Raw genomic sequence first — 21,403 nt, forward strand, 5'->3', positions numbered from 1 at the left:
TCCCACCTGAGCCTTTCACCACAGTAGTGCTTTAACTCTTCAATAAGCTCACAAATAGAGCCAACAGCTCCCTCACAGCACAAACCTAGCCAAGGAGCAACAGAATGTTTCTGTTCAGGCATAGCCTCTTGATTTGAGATGCTAGACCAGCAGAAGCTCTCGAAACTTTAAAGCACAAGAGCCAACTGAGAGGCAGTCAGACTTCAATCACAGGCACGTTATCTCAGTTACAGATAATTCCCATTTTGTGTCCTGTCCAACAAAGCTTCAGATCAACCACATGTGGCTTAAACATTTGCTCATAGACACAACTTTCTGATTCAATTGGCTTGGATTGATTTGACTCAAAATGTCTTCTAAATCATGTTAAAATCATCTAGTTACCAAAGTTCACTACATATGCACCTGGGTTGGCTTACCTCAGGTCTAAAAGTCTCATTGAGACTTTGGTTAACCTACCTTTGCTATTTTATAGGAAGTATGAATCCACTACTACAATACAAACTTTGGTTTGAATTATTTCAGACAGATTGGAGACTCATATTATCCACTCTTCCAAACAGCTTGCTTTCTACCTGAATTCATTCTCTCATTGCTTTGCCACACTCCCGAGATTGGAATCACTGAATTAACAGGAAGGTTATCCATGAACTCTGTGTGTCTGCTACTGCTTCAGATAATGTCATATGAAATGCAAATGTTTAGGATAAGATCTTAGTACGTCGTGTTAATGTCTGGATTCTTTATAAGGGTAAGCGGACACCACATTACAGAGAATAAGGGTTTGAGGTGCCTTCAAAAAAACACACAAGTCACGTCAGAGCACAGCTATAAACACCATTAGGCATTAGCTCTGATAACATATGGTTGCCCACTCTGGCAAAGATCATTAGGATTACATAGGCAATAAGATGAAGCATGTTGTTGCTGATAAACAAGGAAACCTACTTAGTGTATTAAAAACAATGAGGGTCAAGTGACCATGCAATAGCTTTACCTTTCTGCTGATCATGCTCTTCATGCAGTACCGCTGGACCTGGAGGATGGAGACAGAAGCATGAGAAACCTGCTCACATCTGAACTTTCAGAAACTCTTCTAAGCATGTTGGGTCCAAATGACATATAGAAATGCATCAATAACGTCATATACAAGGGTATTAAAAAATACCTTAAGTTAGATGAAAAAATTTACTTGCATGGCAAAGTACTGCAATAATACCACTGTCACTGGCACACAGAAAATAACATTAATGGTCACAGAACAGCATCATAGAAAGGATGATAGGGTATGCCAAATTCTTTGGGTTATCTATTAATTTACAGTGTTTAATATCCTTAAAACAGTGGTACAAACTGACATTCTCAAACAGTGAAAATACAGATGGTGGTCATTGAACCAAGCATGAGAGTAAAATAAAATCTTTTATGGAAACAGTAAAAATGAAAATAAGGGAAACACAGTCAGTAGTAAAATACTTTTAGCAGGTACATGGGGGCATGGTATCATGAGGATCACAGAAGTTTAATAGGAACAACAGCTACCACCATGTCTCTCCCAGCACTGAAGAGACAAGATGACCTTGGGGCGAAAAATAAAAAAGGTTTACTGTGACCCTACAGTCATAAGGGTAGATCCGATATGTAGAAGGGTTTACGCTGTATCGATTACATTTAAACTAAAGAATAATAGAAATACCACCGTATGGAAAATGTATGGCTAGGTTTAGGGCAGTAGATTGGGCTAAGCTGGTCAGTAGGGCTAGGTTAAACAAAAAAAAGAGTTGATGGATTGTTTGGTGGATTCACTCCACCCCCATATTACAAAAATATATAGTGTATATACAAAAGTGTGTGTGTGGGGTGGAGGGGGAATTAGGGTTGACATTATCAACATTTATGGCATTAATGTTATTTACACCGTAAAAACAATCATGAAAAAGCTAATTTCGAAAAAAGCTATGAATGAATAGATTTCTATGAAAAAAGTATATGCCCGGCATTTCAAAAATGTTCATTGACCCGTTTGGGTGAAAAGGTTTCTCAGTAATGGCATTCTGTAAAATAGATATTTAAAATGAAATCACACAACTGATACAGCCAAATCCTGGATTGGGCTTTCCCTGAAAACAAAATTCACACGTTTCAATTAAATAATATGTCAGCTTTCTGCCAACACATGAAATTCCACATGTTTAAAACAAATCACAATCTCATACCTTGAAGAGGTTAATGTTGTCAATCTGACTCTGAAACAAGAAATCATTGATTGACTGCAATTTTGTTCCTGTGGATATAAGAGGAACATGGGTATCATACAACAGCTAGACTCACATTTCCATCTACACAAGAAACACCAAAATAGAGCAATACACACAGAAACCTTACACAAAATGAGCACTACTACACTGAAGAGGAGGGGTAAAGACCCGGTATCTCTAATTGAAAGAATACGTCCTCCATGGAAATTAAGTGTAGAGAGGTGCCCTTCACTAAATTTAGTAACCTGGAGTACTCAAGCCAAATGGATTATAAAGGAGTCAACAACACTGTATAGCAAAATGCACACAGTATGTTTTCACATGATAATCTCAGAATCAGAAGACTATTTAGAAAACATGTTCTGGACCATGATGACAGGGAAACATGGCTAGTGAAGGCGTAACTTTCACCCGTCAACACTGTGTAAATTGGGTCCTTTCAGTCGAGTTGGTGCTAAAAACTTAACTAAGGGAGACTTCATAATGCAGACTACAACCAGAAGAGATTATTCCAGAGGCATATGATAAAAGCCACTGAGGGTGCCTCAGTTTCAGTGCTTAGTGGCATAGCTCTGTTCAATACAAGCCACTCTGCTTGTCGGACAAGTTACTTACCTTCGGTAACGCCTTATCCGGTAGAGACATGATCTAGCCGCAGATTCCTTGAATTTCCCAGGCATCAGACTTGATCTAGAAAAAAATTCTTTGAGCAATACCCGTGCCTCATCGTCCCCGCCATCATGAGGTCCCCGTCACCTATATAGGCGCCACCTCAGTGCGCTGGCGTCAGTTACTTTTCACGAATTTCCACAATAGGAGTGCGGAGCCATGAAGTGCACTGACATTGGTATGTTTCTAAACAACTAGGGCCCTTAAAGGGAACAGCCCTGACCCTAAAAACCTGTCCGCAGTGCGGGGAGGATAAGCGGGTTGGTAAGGAATCTGCGGCTAGATCATGTCTCTACCAGATAAGGCGTTACCGAAGGGAAGGAACTTGTCCTTCTCATAGAGACATATAGCCTCAGATTCCTTACCTTTGAATAGATACCTAAGCAATACCATCCCGGAGGAGGGAATGCAGACAAGTTAGACCAGCATGTTCTACAGGACAGAGTGGCCAATAAGACAGTCCCTGCAGACATGACCGTCCAGGTAGTAATGCTTAGTGAGCATGCGCAGAGATGCTCACGTTGTAACGCTGTGGTAGCAACCTTAGCTCTGGTAGAGTGAGCCCTTAATCCTTCAGGAGGCTGCTTTTTGGCCAGAGCTGAGCAGATGTTGATGCAAAGGATGACCCATCGAGAGATTGCTCTTTTCTGCACCGCAAGACCGTTCTTCGCTTCTACAAACCCCACTAAGAGTTGGTCATCCACCCAGAACACTTTTGTGCAGGCAAGGTAGAACGACAATGCTCCTTTTGGGTCCAGACGGGAAGGATGCGGAGTGGGTAGGGCAATTTAAAGTGCCAGTAAAACAACCAACCCACGTCAATCAGTTTCAAAATCCTGTATCTATACTATCAAATCCCATTCCCTAACATCTCCTACCCTACTTTCTTTATATATACTTCTATTTTATATTTATATAGTTTATATATAAATTGTATATGACTATTTGTTTGAAATGACCTTATGTATGTATTATTTCATATATGCAAAAACTCAATAAAAAGCTTTGAAATAAAAAGGAGAGTGGGCAGGGCGACAGACAGCCTAAAGTGGAATGTTGTTACCACTTTCGGTAAGAAAAAGGCCCTATTGCGAAGCAGCAACTTATCAAGAAAGATGGTCAGGTAAGGAGGCTTGGATGCTCACTCTCCTGGCAGATGTTATTCACACTAAAAACGCTGTATTGATGGTAAGCAGCCACAAGGGCAGTTGTGCAAAGGTTCAACCGGAGCACAAATCAGGAAGGTGAAAAACAAATTAAGGTCCCACTATGGCATAATGGAAGGGGCAGGTGGAAGCATATGTACATGCCCCTTGAGAAATCTATTTACAGTAGGGAATTTAAATAAAGAGGATTGGTCTGGCAGCCTCAAAAAGGCAGACAGGGCTGAAAGGTACCCCTTGAGACTGCCCAAAGCAGAGCCCTCCTGGGCAAGGGTCAGAATAAAGAGTAAGACCTGAGATGGGGAAGCAGAAAGAGGATCAATCGTCTTTGTGTAAAATATTTGACAAATTTGTTCCACCGGCAGGTGTACACTGTGTTGGTGAAGGGCCGCCTGGCCGCCAAAATAACATTGCAAACTTCGGGAGGAAGGTCAAATGCTATCAACTGCCCCCGCACAATCTCCATGCAAGAAGTCGTAGAGTTGAGAGATTCGGGTGGTGGAACCTCCTCTGTTGCTGCGACATAAGGTCTTCCTGAAGGGGCAGCCTGAATGGAGGATCGATGTCCCGGCTTCAACAGTCAGTCATCGGGAGAGGAAAAAACTGGCACCCCTGATATGCACAGATGGGCTGCGACCACCGCCATCACCTTAGAGAACTCCCGAGGGGCGCTCATAAGGCCAAAGGGGAGCACAATGAACTGAAAGTGCTCGTGGCCTACCGTAAACTGTAGATAGCGCTGATGGGCAGGCAGGAAACCAATGTGAAAATAAGCGTCTTGCACGTCCACTGCTACCATCCAGTTTCCTGGGGCCAGGGCAGCAGACAAGACCTGAGCCAGAGTGAGCATCTTGAAATGTTCCTTTTTGAGGAAGTAGTTCAGGGCCTGGAGATCCAGGATAGGACAAAGGCCCTTGTCCTTTTTCAGGACCAGAAAGTAATGGGAATAACAACCAGAGCCTGAACCCCCTCTCTATTGCTCCCTTGGCCAAGAGTCCTGACTTCATCCTGAATCAAAGTCAGGTGATCCTCAATTAGCAAGTCGTAAGTTGAAGGCATCAAGGGAGGTATAGTTTCGAAGGGGAGGAAGTAGCCCCTTCGGACTACCTTTAGAACCCACCTGTCCGGCGTGATGTTTTGCCAGTTGTAGAGGTGATGGCAGATCCTACCACCAAATGGCCACCCATGGTCTTGAAGGGCCGGACTAGTAGGGTTTGGAAGCTGAGGGTGCAGGGGGGTGGTGGACTGACCCACATGGTCAGAATGAGTCATGCAGAGCTTGCTGAACTTGCGCAGTCTTGCGGATGGGATATGGCGGACGATGCTGAAAGCCTCTTCTCTAGCCATAGAAGGGAAGAAAAGCAGATGGAGCACATGTGGTCACAGAGGTTCAAGGACTTGGCCGTAGCCCGTGAGTCCTGAAAGCATTCCAGGGCGAGATCTGCTTTGTCTCTGAAGAGACTGGTGCCATCAAAAGCATATCCACAAGGAAAGCCTGGACATCCCTAGAAAAACCAAGTCCTCAGCCAGGCGCGGCATCCAACAGACACCGTCAATGACATTGCTCAGCCCAGCGAGTCAGTGTTGTCAAGCCCAAAACTAATAGCGAACCTTGCCGCATATCTCCCATCTGATACCGCTTAGGAGAGGATGGCGTGGGCCTCCTATTGGACCTGTGACAGCACTTGCGCTACCGTTTCTCACAAGCCGTAACGGCCCGATAGTCATGCAGTGTTCACAGACCGCAATGCAAGGCTGGCAGAACAAAACGTTTTTCTTACCCCAACTATTCAGCAACTTGGATTCCCTGTCCGGGTGTGCAGAAGGGAACACACCCTGTGACAGAGGCTTGTACCTCCAAGCTCTCGGGTGTAGGGTGGTTGGTGAGGAAATTCAGGTCACCGGTGCTGGGCGATGGCAGCGGGTGATTGCCCTATTCACAGGAGCCATTGTGCTGGGTTTTGACCAGGTCCCTAGTAGGACATCGGTCAGGGCCTCATTAAAAGGCAGGAGGGGTTCGAGGAGGAGACACCGGCTGCAGGACCTCCATCAAGATGTTCATCTTGACCGCCACAAAAGGGAGCTGAAGGTCCAGGACCTCAGCTGCCCATCGCACCACCATAGCGTAAGACGCTCCCTCCTTCCTAGCGACGGTAGGGGTAGATACAGACCAGAATATGGAGAGGTGTCCAGTCCACTGACCTTAGCCAATTCCTTATACCATGTCTTGTTTAGACTGGTCTTGTAAAGGGTCTAGCGACCCCTCCCAATCGTCCTCCATTCCTAGCCCTTCAGAATAAGGCTGAGGAACCGACCTAGGACCAAAGGGTTCTGTCAGCACCAATATCATCGTCGGTAGGCGCCGATCCGGCTCCGGGTCATTGGGGATGAGAATGGGGCTAGCTTTGGCACCGTCGGGAGTGTCAGCATGGGGGCTGAAACTAGGAGAGGTTGCGGTGGCATGACTGTGTCCGTACCGATCCTTTACAGGATCCATTGGGGGGGGTGGGGGGGGAGGAGGGTCATCGGCGCTGTGGTCAGAGCAGCAGTGAGGACCCCAATCGAGCCCCCTGTGAGCCTGTCCAGATATGAGGCATATGGCATCATAGAATTCTTTGAACTGGGCAGAGACTCCTTCGTTGCATCAGCCGACTAATGGGGAGAAGTCAAAGCAGGCTACAACTTCTTGTGTTTTTGCGTTTCTTACCTGACCAACTCAGAGACCGAGTAGGAGGACGAAGTCTCAGGGCTACTGGAGCGGTGCCCAGACCTTCTCTTGACCGAGAACGAGACCTCTGGGGTGAACGACGTGGTGCCGAGTGCTGGGCTGCAAGTAGCTTTAGGGACCGCTCCCTCAAAGTTTTCAGAGTTGTGGCTCGGCATTCAAAGCATGACTTTAAATCGTGGTAGCGCTCCAGGAACCAGAGACAAACCAGGTGTGGATCCGTTACCCACATGGCACGGTGACAGGCACCGCACAGCTTGAATCCAGAAGTCTTCCTGGACATCCTACACACCAAAAAAGAGTCAACAAAATGTCAAAAAGTCACGGATCTGCGCTAAATGGCACTGTAAGAAAAGAACGGACGTCGGGTCAGCGCCCCCAGATGGTGTCTATATAGGTGACATGGATGTCACAAGGGCGGAGACTACACCAACGGCGTCATGTGGAGCCGACCAATACTACCTAACTAATGGAGCTCAAGGGTTATTGCTTGCAGACAAATCTTCTTGATCCAGTCTGACGTCTAGGAAATTCAAAGGTATGAAATCTGCGGCTAGATGTCTCTAACAGCTAATATGAAACACTGCAGTTATGTTTTCCATCTTTACAGATGTTTTTATGGCAGGGCATGGCAGAAGGTTCCAAGATCAAGGAAAATTAAATGGTCTTGAGAGCTGGAATGAGTATATGGAGGAGTCTGTCTGGCTGTGAAGTCACAGTAATCCCCACTCATTTGAATTTGAAACTTCAATAGTTAGTGCCAGGTCTGGATATAGGGTATGGAACAGAAATCCCTACAGCATGACCAGTGTGCCTGAAAATGGATTTTAAAATGAGACCCTGTTTGCTTTTCGTTCCTTAAGCTAAAAGTGGGACACATGCCATATGCTGCTTATCATCCACATCATCACTATGAGAAGCACATGCATAAGAGAGAAACTATGTGTTATTTCTGCTCCTTGAGCCTCTTGCAGAAGGGAATAACTTCTGGTGGATGGGTCATTAAAGCCAGGGAGCCCACTGTAAATGTTGGAGGACTCATCAATGAAGGAGCCCTTATATTTCAACATCTTAGCAGAGATGAACAAGTTACTTACCTTGAATAACACTCTTTCAGGTGGATACTCAAACTGCAGATTCCTCTCCTTGGAATACTCTCAAGGTGCAGACCAGATCCAGCAACCTTCCTCCAGAAATGTTTACCACATGATACTAGGAGGTGCCATGTGGCTCAGTGCTGGCTCTGTACTGCCCTGGAAGTTATAGAGCAGAGCCGCATATAAGCTCCACCATTGGTACGAATATTCTAATTCTTAACTTGGGACCTTCTTAGATTTCATAAAGATGCCACTCCTCGGGACGGGGAAGTGGGAGGGGAGTGAGGAATCTGAGGTTAGATACAGTATCCGCCAGAAAATCATAACCAAAGTTAAATGTGTTATTCAGATGGATACTTCTCACAGCATTTTTATAAATCAATAAATCAATCAAGTGCATTTGTAAAGCACTCAGCTGCTTTAGCATTCATCACATCAGAATCAATATCAAAGCAATACCTACCCAGGTGGAGGGTCTGTGGAATGTACTAGGACTGAAAAGTCCTGCAGGACCAAGAAGGCAAAGTGCCCTTACAGCCAGACAAGGCAGTAGTGCGTTGTGAATGTATGTACAAATGACCACACGTTGCAGCCTGGCAGAAGGCAAGGACAGGCACTCCATGAGCCAACACAGTGGTAGCAGCCTTATCCCTGCTGGACTGGGCTCCTAGTCCTTCAGGGTGCTGCTTCTTGGCCAGTGCCTAGCAGATCCTGCTGCAGGGGACTATCAAATTCAATAGAGTGCTCTTCTGCACAGCCATTCTTTTCTTCGCCCCAGAGCACCTCACAAAAAGCTTATCGTTCACAATGTGTTCCTTGTAAAAGCCTAAGCCTAGAGCCTATTTGTGGTTCTGCTGATCATGCCTCTCCTCCCCTGTCGAAGGGTGAGGGGGAGAGAGGAACACTGGCAGCATGGTGGATTGTTCAATGTGAAAGAGAATCACAACGTTTTAAAAGAATGCCGCCTTATTCCCCAGCACCAACTTGTCAGCAATAAAAGTGGATTATGGCAGTTGCATTGAAAGTGCCAGAAGTTCACTCAGGCGACAGGCTGACACAATCGCAATGAGGAACAAAGTCTTTAAAATTAGGGGATGCAGTGAGCAGCTATGTATCTGCACAAAGGGTGCACACATGAGAAATGTCAAGACTAACTTATTGTTCAACTGTGGCAAAACAAACGGTTTTGGAAGGAAACATGTGGCAAACCTTTTAGACATATTAACCTTTATTAGTGCCCACTACCAGGCCTTGTAGGGCCAAAGACAAAACAAATAAAATAACATCTGACAGCTTTGCTCCTAAAGAGTCAGTCTTGCGAACACCATACAAGCCCACAAATTTGCTGCAGTGTTTTTTTTTTTTGTAAACAAATTTTATTGAACAGTTATTCATGGCTTCTTACAGTCCGCAATACAAGTACATAGATTACAGAGATATCATTTGGGTTCGCTCGTGTCTCAGGATCTATTCCACTGAGTAGTTCCTTATCGGATAATCCCAAGCAGGGTAAAAGTTCATCTCTGTTGTTATCAGTTGTTATATATTAATCTGCCTGCTATCTTTGACATTCTAAAGGTAGTGCACTATGGGCTACGGCGTGCTCTTGACTGCTTCTTGCAAAAGGTCATAAACTCCCACCTTCCCCTCCCCCTCTCTCACCAGGCATGTCGTGGTATATAATGGTCGTTGCTTACAACCTATGTGGCATTGAGAACAGGTTAACTCAAGTGGATCTGTTCCATGCCCCCCTCCTGATTTATGTTTTCTGGGTAACCTTTGCTGACCAAATGTCGCTCACCCCCTTCACATGGTAATATGCAGGCGGTTACTTCTCTGTCCCCAGCTCCTATGTTGCTCCCTGAATTTCCTCTTCTGGGTCAGTTTCTGGGCGCTTAAGTAGTATCACCAATGCTTCCCATGCTCTGGCGGCTTCCAGGGATTTCTTGCCTGAAGCATTGGTCATAAGTGGACTTTGTAGAAGGGAACCTGGCAGCAAAGATGACCTTTACACTTCAGGGTGGAGCTTGTGGTTTCCAGATGACCCCACTTATAGCTTTAGGGTTCCATCTATCAATCCTGTATGTTCAGGTTTCTTGTATAAAATCAATAATATCTCCCAGCCTTTGCTATTAATTTCAACGTCGGGAAATATTTTTCCTTCAGGAAATCTGGTCCTTAATTAGACCTCTCCCGATCTTTTTCGTATCAGAGCATATTCAATTTTAGCTCTCTCTTGGATTTAGAACCGGCGGTCCCTCGACCCGTCGATCGATAGATGGAACTCTAAATCTATAAGTGGGGTCATCTCGAAACCACAAGCTCCATCCTTACTCATAAGATTGTAACAAAATCTACTGGGTTATTTAAATGGATAACAACGTCCTATGATCATGTAATTTCGTGCTACAGAGGGCTATATCGTTTACCCACTGAAAAATTCACAATGAACGGGAGGTTTTAATATTTCAGTCTTGAGAAAGAAGTTGGAATAAGATAAAGCCTTTGAAACGCGTCGACGCTCTTTTCTTTATTGCCATAAATCCAGCTGCACGGACATCGTCCTAGATGTTGATGATCTACAAGATATCAGGGCGTGTGTATATGATTGTAACCCTGGGGTGTGACCACTAATGACAAAGGTAACTGTCTGTTTTATCTCTCGTGTTTTTTGTTTATAATTTGATTTTAACTGTTACTCATGTGACCAATTGTTTTTAATATTGGAGTATTAGGTCTGTGAGCATCTAAATGTTTTTAATCGTGTTTTTCTAAAACATTACAACAAATTATCTCAGGAAAGTGCAAACACCATTGACCTCTAAGGATTTTTTGTGCCAACATTCTGTAGCCACCAGTTTGGCGGTGACCTTTATTGTTGTGGTGTGTATGTAGTTGGGTTGATTACATGTGATGAGATGTGCATAAAGGTTTTATTTTTTTTAAAATCCCAGAGGACGCCCTTTTTTAAAAAGCCGCCAAGGAATTACAGAGGCACAAATGACACCCAAATGCTCTCTTTTGTGGTAGTGTGGGCAAGCAGTTAGGCGTATCTGAGGGTAGTGCTAAGCATTTATTACACACAGAGGCAGAAAGCGAGCCCACACTCAATTAAGAAATCCACCACCAATTTATAAAAATAACACACTTTTAAATAAATTTAGATACCAAGATCACCTGAGTCGGTTAAGTACATTGGTGTTACAAATTTTCAAATTTTTCAGAAATGAACACTTAGTGCATTTTCTGGACCGGCAATGTTATCGTATGGTGGAATAACATGTACTGCATTCGGGCACTTGTCAGCAACTTGCAGGACTGTTCTTCTGGATTTAAGGCGAGTATGGGGCAAGGTGGGCCACTCACAATGTGGGTCCCACACTCCCTGAAGTTCCTCGGCGTGCAGGTCGGTCTTCCTCGGCGTTGGGGTCTAGTCTGGGCGCAACAAGCCTTGGCTGCCGCCAGGGTCCAGTTCACTAGGGATTGGTACTGTACGGCTCCAGTCGGTCCTGGCGTCCCCACACTTGGAGGGAAGACTGATCTGACCTGTGGGAGCACTGCTACCACTTCCTCGGCAGCTACTCCATCGGTAGTCCCCGTAGGCGGCAGGGCTGTGTACCAGGTCTTACGTTTTTGGTGCCTCCGGATAAAGGGGAGTAGCTCCTCTACTCCAAGGGAGTTCCTTTGGCAATTGGTAAAGCACTGGCAGGATGAATCAGTTGCTCCACGAAGATCGGGTGCAGCAGACAGTCCGGCTGGGTTGGTGTCAAGTCAGTCGTGCTCCTCGGAACTCAGGTCAGCAGTCTTGTTCTTCCACTCCTTTTGTGTCTTACGAAATCTAAAGATCTAGTATCAGGGGGTCCCGTAAATACTCAATTTAGGGACGTTAAGAGGAGTGAGTGGTAGTAGCCAATGGCCTACTTACCCCTGGGGTCACTAAGCCCCCTATAAGATCACTTGCTGTGGGAAGTGGGCATAACCCCATCTCAGAATCCCTAAGTTGCCATTATCAAGATGTCCAACTATGAAAAGCCGTATCCACTTCAGGTAGCCCACCTTAGGAGTGGTACTAGCCTGGAGATGGGAAAGCCTCCCTGACTAGCTAATTTTCCCACCTGTCTCGAAACCACAAGCACCATCCTTACTCATAAGATTGTAACAAAATATACTGGAGTGTTTAAATGGATAACAACGTCCTATGATCATGTAATTTCGTGCTACAGAGGGATATATCGTTTAACCACTGAATAATTCACAATGAACGGGAGGTTTTAATATTTCAGTCTTGAGAAAGAAGTTGGAAGAAGATAAAGCCTTTGAAACGCGTCGACGCTCTTTTCTTTATTGCCATAAACCCAGCTGCACGGACCTAGATGTTGATGATCTACAAGACATCAGGGTGTGTGTATATGATTGTAACCCTGGGGTGTGGCCACGAATGACAAAGATAACTGTCTGTTTTATCTCTCGTGTTTTTTGTTTATATTTTGATTTTAACTGTTACTCATGTGACCAATTGTTTTTAATATTGGAGTATTAGGTCTGTGAGCATCTTTGAACACAAATGTTTTTAATCTAGTCTCTCCCTGTTTTTCTAAAAAAAATTACAATATATTGTTTCAGGAAAGTGCAAACACTATTGACCTCTAATGATTTTTTGTGCCAATATTCTGTAGCCACCAGTTTGCCAGTGACCTTTATGAGTGGTTGTGGTGTGAATGTAGTTGGTTTGATTACATGTGATCAGGTCTGCATAAAGGTTTTATTTTTTTAAAAATCCCAGAGGACGCCCTTTTTTAAAAAGCCGCCAAGGAATTACAGAGGCACAAATGACACCCAAATGCTCTCTTTTGTGGTAGTGTGGGCAAGCAGTTAGGCGTATCTGAGGGTAGTGCTAAGCATTTATTACACACAGAGGCAGAAAGCGAGACCACACTCAATTAAGAAATCCAACACCAATTTATAAAAATAACACACTTTTATATAAATTTAGATACCAAGATCACCTGAATCGGTCAAGTACATTGGTGTTACAAATTTTTACATTTTTCAGAAATGAACACTTAGTGCATTTTCTGGACCGGCAATGTTATCGTATGGTGGAATAACATGTACTGCATTCGGGCCCTTGTCAGCAACTTGCAGGACTGTTCTTCTGGATTTAAGGCGAGTATGGGGCAAGGTGGGCCACTCACAATGTGGGTCCCACAGTCCCTGAAGTCCCTCGACGTGCAGGTAGGTCTTCCTCGGCGTTGGTGTCTAGCCTGGGCACAACAAGCTGTAGTTATAACTCCAGGCTGGTTGAGATGTTTTAGGAGTATTTATTGTAGATCAATAGAACAGCAGTAATTCAGCAGTAGATCAGCCCCACCAGGAGCAGCCAGCAAGGCGCTCAGCCCTTCTCAACTGTGGATTTCATAGATCAACATTCCATATTACATCATCTCCACAGTGTTCCACTGGTGGAGCAGTGAATGACAAGCACAGCACTATAACCAAGATACTAAACAAGCCTTGGCTGCCGCAACGGGGCCAGTACACTAGGGATTGGTACTGTACGGCTCCAGTCGGTCCTGGCGTTCCCACACTTGGAGGGAGGACGGATCTGACCTGTGGGAGCACTGCTACCACTTCCTCGGCGGCTACTGCATCGGTAGTCCCCGTAATCGGTAGGTCATGTTCCGGGTCTTACTTTTTTGGTGCCTCTGGATACAGGGGAGTAACTCCTCTACTCCAAGGGAGTTCCTTTGGCAATTGGTAAAGGACTGGCAGGATGAATCAGTTGCTCCACGAAGATCGGGTGCAGCAGACAGACCGGCGGGGTTGGTGTCAAGTCGTGCTCCTCGGTACTCAGGTCAGCAGTCTTATTCTTCCACTCCTTTTGTGTCTAACGAAATCTAAAGATCTAGTATCAGGGGGTCCCCTAAAAACACAATTTAAGGGACGTTAAGGGGAGTGAGTGGTAGTAGCCAATTGTCTACTTACCCCTGGGGTCACTAAGCCCCCTATTAGATCACTTCCTGTGAGAAGTGGGCATAACCCCGTCTCAGAATCCCTAAGTTGAAATTATCAAAATGTCAAACTATGAAAAGTCATATCCACTTCAGATAGCACACCTTAGGGGTGGTACTAGCCTGGAGATGGGATATCCTCGCTGACTAGCTAATTTTCCCAACTGTCCTAGTGTCAAAAGGGCTCTGGACAAAGAAGGTCGGTTTCCTTTCCTGTGAGGGAAGCCAGACTTGCATATCAAAGGCAGTGGCTTCTTTGAAGTTCCCCGGCCTTGGAATGCTAATCAACAGGTCGTCCTGTGGAAGTAGGTGTGAACACCCTCCACCCAAGCAGGCTTTGTTTCTGAACTCCTGAGAGCGGAGGCCCTCACCCTTGGGGGTCAGGAACTTGTCTCTGGGATCAGGCTGGCATGAACCAGTCACTCAGCACACCAGTGGCTGGTAGGTTTTCAGAGGGCGCCTCTAAGGTGCCCTCTGGCTGCATATATTAATACATCCAACACTGGCATCAGTGTGGGTTTATTAATACGAGATGTTTGATACCAAACATCCCTATATTCAGTGAAGCCATCATGTAGCTAGGGAACTCTTTTTATCCACTAGTGTCCAGCACATGCTTTTAGAATGGCTTCCCTGATCTCTTGCAATTTCTAGTAATATAACTAGATATCACAAGGGTATATCTGCTCATGTAGATATGTCCTCACATAAAATAGAATGTACCCTGCCTTAGGGCTCAATCGAAGTCTGCAGAGGTGACTTACATATATTAGATGCAGTGACTTTGACATGACACACAGCAGTGTGTTGTGTTGTGTTGTAACTCACGGTTTGAATCATGTCACACTGCTTGCAATGGCAGTCTGTGTGGAATTTGTATGTGGGTCCCTTAAGGTGGCATAAGATATGCTGCAGTCCTTTGAGACCCTCTTTAGTACCCATGCCCTAGGTACCTGGAGTACCATTTACTAGGGACTTACAGGGGTGCTAACGTCCTTTGCCAACTGAACAAATGTTAATGTCCATCGAACATACTTGACCCTCACACACAGATCTCCAAACTGCCCTAAATGAGGTACAAACATAGCACCATATAGTTACAAGTTTTGGGAGTGTAGATCAATGACGGCCTACTGGGAGGCGATAGTACAAACCTTACGCTGAGTGAAGTGAATGACTCATACATTAACTTTGAAACAAGACCCAAAAAGAAAAATACAATACAAATCACTCTCCAAGAGGTGTTTCTGGCGAAGAAACACATAGCAATGAGGGGGTCAACATATGGGGCTTGGCTGAAGGAAATGACAGAGCGGATGCTCTCAGAGGACAGGGGCCTAAACATGTTCAAGACTGACAGAGAGAAAGTAGAGCAATGCGGAGATAATACACAAGCTTGCTGGCTCTGGGAAGAGAGTCTGAGGAAGACTTGTATGAATCAGGAGGATTAGATGGGACACTAACGCACATGGAGAACTCGGAAGGGACCACCTGGGGAAGGGATGGAGGAAGTGTTTAAAAGGAAGAGTTCATTTTTGTGAGCGAATCAGAAGGTTGTGGATAGGAATGTGGCAAAAGGGGAGTGATATCTGAATGATGTGCCCTTATCGAGAAGATACTGTAACTATTCGTTGAAGGCACGCCGGACTTTTATAGAATAGCAAACTGTACGATAGGGACGCTTTGCTCCTCATTAGGAAACAGGAAGAAGGATATGTGTGCTATACTATAGCTGTAATAGTTGTGATGTTCTCTTTACTGTTGTATACTAAAATAAGAAGTTTTTAAGATTTAAAAAACACCCAATACACCACAATAAACAGACAAATTCGATCCATTAGGGTCAGAAAAAGACAGCTGGAATAACGGCAAGAATACGGTCATAGAGCAAATGCAATTTCATTTCTTTGGAGTTTAGATTCCTTGTTGTAATCCAACGTATCACAACAGACAAACTGTTCTATCAATCACAAATCAAAAAAGCTGCTGTGGGTGACCCTTACCAGCATGGGAAATACTTTGGCAGTTTGGATTCTGATTCACGCTCCCTGCAAAAACAAAATGTAAAAAGAAATTAAAATGTACCTGGCAGTAAAATTACTCACAAAATCATAAGGCAAGCTTGGTTCTGCCCCTAGTGTATGTCCTACACTGCTCTACGCTCATGTTCGACGATGCAGTAAAGACAGACAACTCTAACCGCAGAGCAGAGTGATGAATAGATGAATAGCATTGTTGATGGGAAGGGGCGTGTCTACTGACAATAGCAAATAAATTACAGAACTATCCTTCAGAAAAGAAAGAGGGTCACCAATGAAAGAAAAGAGGAGTGTTACTTCACTGCATCTATTAGTGTTTGGAGTTTCTCCACTGATTAAAAAAACTAGTAGAACTGTATTTGATAACATTTTATGTGAACCATGCATCAATGTGCATGGCAAGCTCTTACCTCCCAGCACACCTACAAACTTCTCCAGCACATAAAGGATCTGTTTAATATACATCAAATTCTTTGCCTTCAGACGTGTCCTGTGAAACAGCAGATATTCAGTAAGTCAATCACCCAAAAAAACTAAGAATTCCTAAGAGTTTATTACAATTGAAACGTATTTGTTTTACATACAAAGATATATGCTGACATCTACAAGAACAATATTACATTTGACTATGTGTATACAATTGCTAGGGTAATATGTATAATCTACGAAAAGTTGTGTGTGAATGCATATAACTTAGGGCCTCATTAAGAGTTGTGCAGAACATAGTGGGTGGTTTTTCACACCAATTACCGAATACCATTAACTGTTGAGGCATGTACAGGATGTGGCAAATAAGGCTTATAATTAGAAATGGCAGGTATAATATGAAGAATCAGTATTTAACACACCCCTGATACATTTCAACAGGTTTGACTTGCCAAAAACAGTCAGGGGAAAACAGCAAGGTTTACATGGGTGACCTTAAACAAAACTGTGAATTAGGCAAATTAAACATATAGACATATGTTTTAAGTGAGTTACATGCAAAATAATGGCTGAAAAGGCAACATTTGCAGCTAATCGGAATTCTGCAATGCACTGAACAAATTACTGCTACACATAATTTCACTGGAAACTCCCCTATCTACTTAATCTTAAATTGTCTGATATTTCATATTAATCCAGCTCCATCAATCACTTCAAGTGACATTTTTGGAACTGCCACTTTTGCTCCACTGCAACTCTGTGACTTCTAAAAGTCCGGTAAGCCTACAAGTTAACTTCATGACAGAGTCTGAGCTTCTCTGTAACCGTTCTTTAACTTTGTCACTTTGATCAACCTCCTTTAATAGCAAACAAGCCTGCAAACTCTCTGTTGTGAATTGCAGGCAGTGGTACAAATCCATAATACGAGCTTAAAGAGTACAACCATATGGAACTCAAATTATGTTTATTTAAAAAACGAAATGCAATAAGATGTAATATAATCCCCCTCAGACAGGGTTGATTGGCACTTTGTAAATAAGACCCCCTTTCCCTTAGGAAAGCAACATCAAGAAAACTCAAATACCACAGCACCACTTAATGCACACCCGGACAGTCTCATAATGGCATTATGCAAAATGCTGGGAGTGGACCTCTCTGCAGAATGTGATGAGGGGTACCCAATCTCTCCCAAATCTTACAAATATTGGTCTGAATAGAGGACCCTTGAAGATCTGCCCCTACCCCCCATTGCGCCACATGGGCTGGAGGAGACTGCATTAAGCCCCTGCAGCCCTATTGACAATCTTTGCTTGCAAATCGTCCACCGCCCACAAAAATGTCAGAAAACAAAAGAGCTGAAGGGTAAAGTAATCAACAGACACGCGTTACCTGAAACCATATAACAAAACTTTATGAGATCATTTTTTAAAGACAATCCATGTTTCTCACAGCCTTACTAAAATATCAGCATGTCCCAATTAAGAAACCTACAATCAATATAAGTGGATTATTTCAATGTTTGTGGTTCTGGTAACTAAGCTATTCTTCAAAGGCTTAAGTTGGTGTGTAAAATTGGGTAATTTTAATACAGAGTGGCAAGTATTTGCTGCAAATCACTGTGGTCCAGTAGACTTCAGTAATATTTTTCTAACAATGGCCTTTTCTTGCTCTCTAACAAAATGTGTTTCTCTGCACCAACGGAATGCAGAAAATTTCTCAGACAATGATTTGTAGGGACATTTAAATTAGACTATATTTTTACAAGCAAATATTCAAAGTAGGACGTTGCAGATGAACTGTACTGTGTGAGATGTACGATGTATTAAAATCAGTCTTTCCACTAAATATCAACTCAAAAATATGGCAACTACAAACATATTGTATACAAAAATATCGAAGGTAAGTATATTTTATATTTATTTTTTTACAATAATATACAAATTTAAAATATAGCTTACTGTAATATTGTTTTGTACTATGCTGTTTTATTGCATTATGTTTTGTTCATGTGTTATTGTGAAATATTATTAAATATAGTAATGTATTTCTTAATTATATATTAATTTTAATTGATCAGTGTGACACATTTCATTTGCTATTATTTGTTTCCATATTTAACAAAGTTTCAAATTGTTAATTACATTTCAATTACAGGATATGGGGTTTACAGGGGTTTGGATGAAAACTGTTTATTTTAAATTATTTGGCAAGTAATGTTTAGATGATTATATTTTTTTTAACCTTTTACGTGCAGCTATGAGCATGTTCCAGAGAGCAACATTACCTACAGAGTGTGCCAATGGGAAACATGCTGACAGCTGCACAGGAAAAGAAAATGCTTCTGTTTTGCTGTAATGACATGAGCGGACATCCCAGCAAAGCAAAGTCAAAGCAGTATGTGCGAATGGCTTGGTCTACTTTGCCTTCAGTTCGCTTTAGTTTGTCCGTCGTGCTCAAATCTCTGAGCGGGCGGCGTGGGCAGAGGAGGCAGCAGCTGCCAACTACCAAGGGCTTAGAGAAGAGACAAAAGACGCCCTTGTCTCAGTCATGGATAACCCACATTCCTTAAACCATCTGATTTATCTTTACAAATAGAATCTCAGCAGAAAAATGGCTGATTTGCAAGGAGATGGCCCCTGCAATATTTACCAGCAGCACCCAAAAAAAAAAAAAAGTGTTTGTCTGCCTGAGGCGTCTGCAGACAAACCAAGGCAAATTGGGAATTTAAGAAAGTATTTAACTCCAGAGGAAAGAGAAAAGAGAAGACATGAAGGCCTGTACCTTTTTATGGTCAATTTTTATTTGTATGCAGTATTAATAGAGCGCACTGTGACCAGACTGGTATCCTGGTACTAATTTTGCTAAAGTAATGGTAAAAGGCAGGGTGAGGAAAAAGAAACAACAAGGAGGAGAATACGGCTGTCATCCTAATCAATGTTATTTTGGAAAAAGCCAGGCTTTAAGGGCATTCTTGAACTTGAGCAAGTCAGTCTGAAATCTTAATTGAGATGGTAACTTATTCCAGCTCTGCACAACTTTGATTAAAAAGGCACGCCCTCCTTGATGCACCCTTCTAAATCTATTTTCCTGAACACAATTAGTTGTAGCTGAATGTAGCAGCCTTCCTGGGGTGCATTTCCTCAGTCTGGTCTGCAGTGGCTTTGGGCCCTTATTCTGGAGAGCTTTGAATACAATAGAAAGCGATTTAAAGAGAATCCTCTGTTTAATGGGCAACCCGTGAAGATCTTCAAAAGCAATAGCGGCAGAAGAATTATGTGGTCTATTTAACGTCAGTTTGGCTTTGGCAACCTGAACTCTATCCAATTTATAAATCAGGTCATCAGGGGCTACCAAAAGAAGGGCATTATAATAATCCAACCTACGAAGCACTACACACCTGGCAATCAAGAGATTTGGCTTGAGCAGCTAACATTAGAAAAGGTTTTCTGAGGCTCAGAAGAAGTGCAAAGCAGACCAATACTACTCCATTAACATGCTTTTCAAATCAAAGATGTTCGTGCAACGTTCCTCCAAGGTTTCGGACCTTCTCCCCGAGGCGCTAAGAGGAGTCTCTTTAGACTGAGGTCAAATATTTGAGGGCACAGCTACTGGAACTTTACAGGAGGAACAACAAATAAGCTCTGTTTTACCTTAGTTTAGCTTCAGTGAATTTACACTCATCCAATTTGAGATGTTCATTATGCAGGCCTGAAAATTACTGATCGAGTCAAACTGATAGTTAAGTGATAAAATGAGTTGAGTATTGTCTGCATAATTGATAACCTTGATCTTATAGGTTTTAATAAGCCCGATCAATGGGTTAATGTAGACAAACCGAATTAGAATGAGTGAAGAGCCCTGTGGGACTCCACTTTGAGAAGTTCTGAAGCTAAAACAGTAAGGGGGCAGTGTCAGAGTCTGGCAGCAATCTTGTAAGTATGAGTTTAGCCATTTTGACACGAGACCACCAACACCTACAGAAACACCGTGTCAAAGGCTGCTGACAGGTCAAGGAGGACAAGCACCACTGACTGAACTGTCCATTGTCAACCATCCTGCGCATTTTGTCAGTGGTGTAGAGTAAAGCGGACTCAGCGCCGTGGCCGGGTCTTAAGCCTAATTGCTCCTCCTCTAACAATGAATGGTTCTCCAAATGATGGGACAGGATTTTGCAAATATTTTGTTTAAGTATCTTTACTGGAATTGGGAGGAGACCGAGTGGTCTGTAATTGGCCAAAATTGTACAGTCCACTGCAGTTTGTCATTAACCATTGTTAGAAATGGGGGTCTCTGGTTGGCAGTGGATGGCCACTGTCCAAGCAGGGAACCTTCTTTCTAAGTCAGAGTGAAGGGCTGCACCCCCTTGACAACCCCTGCTCCACCCTGTGGTAATGTAGCACGAGCAGTTAGGCTAATCTCAGAGGCAGTGTGTAAAGCGTTGATGATCATACACAGCAAATACAGTGAGGAACACTACAAAGGGACACAACACAGGTAGTTTATCAAAAAATAGTTATCTTTATATAGAGGCTTATCACAAGACCAAATAACGAGGAAACCACAATACTGTACAAAAATGCTGCAACACCTACCGAATGCGGTCCGGTAGGTGTTGGCCCAAGTAGGTGTTCAGAAGCGTGGCTGTCCGTGTACAAATGTACAAGATCGCCACTGCCCCTCCGTTGACCATGAGGCATATTATTGTCTTTTAAAAAATTTCGTCTGACGTACATTACGTATGTATCATATGTTACGCATGCCTTACAGTTGCAGCGTCTCACATTTTGCACCTTATTTAGGTTAACTAGGAGTGGCACTGTCTCACTGGGCTGGTCCCGGTGTTGTCCTGACGAAGAGCTGGGGAAGCTCGAAACTAGTTGACCAGACCATATGCTAGGCACACCTATTCATTATAACTAGGGACCTTAGCATATCACCCCATTTTTAACTTTTTCAGCTTAGAGCATCAATAAAGTTTATTTGGCCCACTAGCTGATTAATTTTAAATTCCACTC

General features: G+C 43.4%; 1 protein-coding gene across 4 annotated transcripts in view; it reads right to left on the reverse strand.

Moving 5' to 3' along the window:
• The window catches only part of DDX11 (DEAD/H-box helicase 11), a 652,402-nt gene that overhangs the window by 355,450 nt on the left and 275,549 nt on the right, over positions 1 to 21,403 (reverse strand). For all 4 annotated transcript variants that reach the window (XM_085652300.1, XM_085652298.1, XM_085652299.1 and 1 more), the window contains exons 12-15: positions 16,373 to 16,452; positions 15,927 to 15,971; positions 2,217 to 2,284; positions 998 to 1,036 (exon numbers count right to left, since the gene is read on the reverse strand). In XM_085652300.1, the coding sequence (XP_085508426.1) occupies positions 998 to 1,036; positions 2,217 to 2,284; positions 15,927 to 15,971; positions 16,373 to 16,452 (232 nt within the window). The remainder of the gene's footprint in view (positions 1 to 997; positions 1,037 to 2,216; positions 2,285 to 15,926; positions 15,972 to 16,372; positions 16,453 to 21,403) is intronic.

The sequence above is a fragment of the Triturus cristatus genome, chromosome 4_1 (genome assembly GCF_964204655.1).
Source record: "Triturus cristatus chromosome 4_1, aTriCri1.1, whole genome shotgun sequence".
Taxonomy (NCBI): Eukaryota; Metazoa; Chordata; class Amphibia; order Caudata; family Salamandridae; genus Triturus; species Triturus cristatus.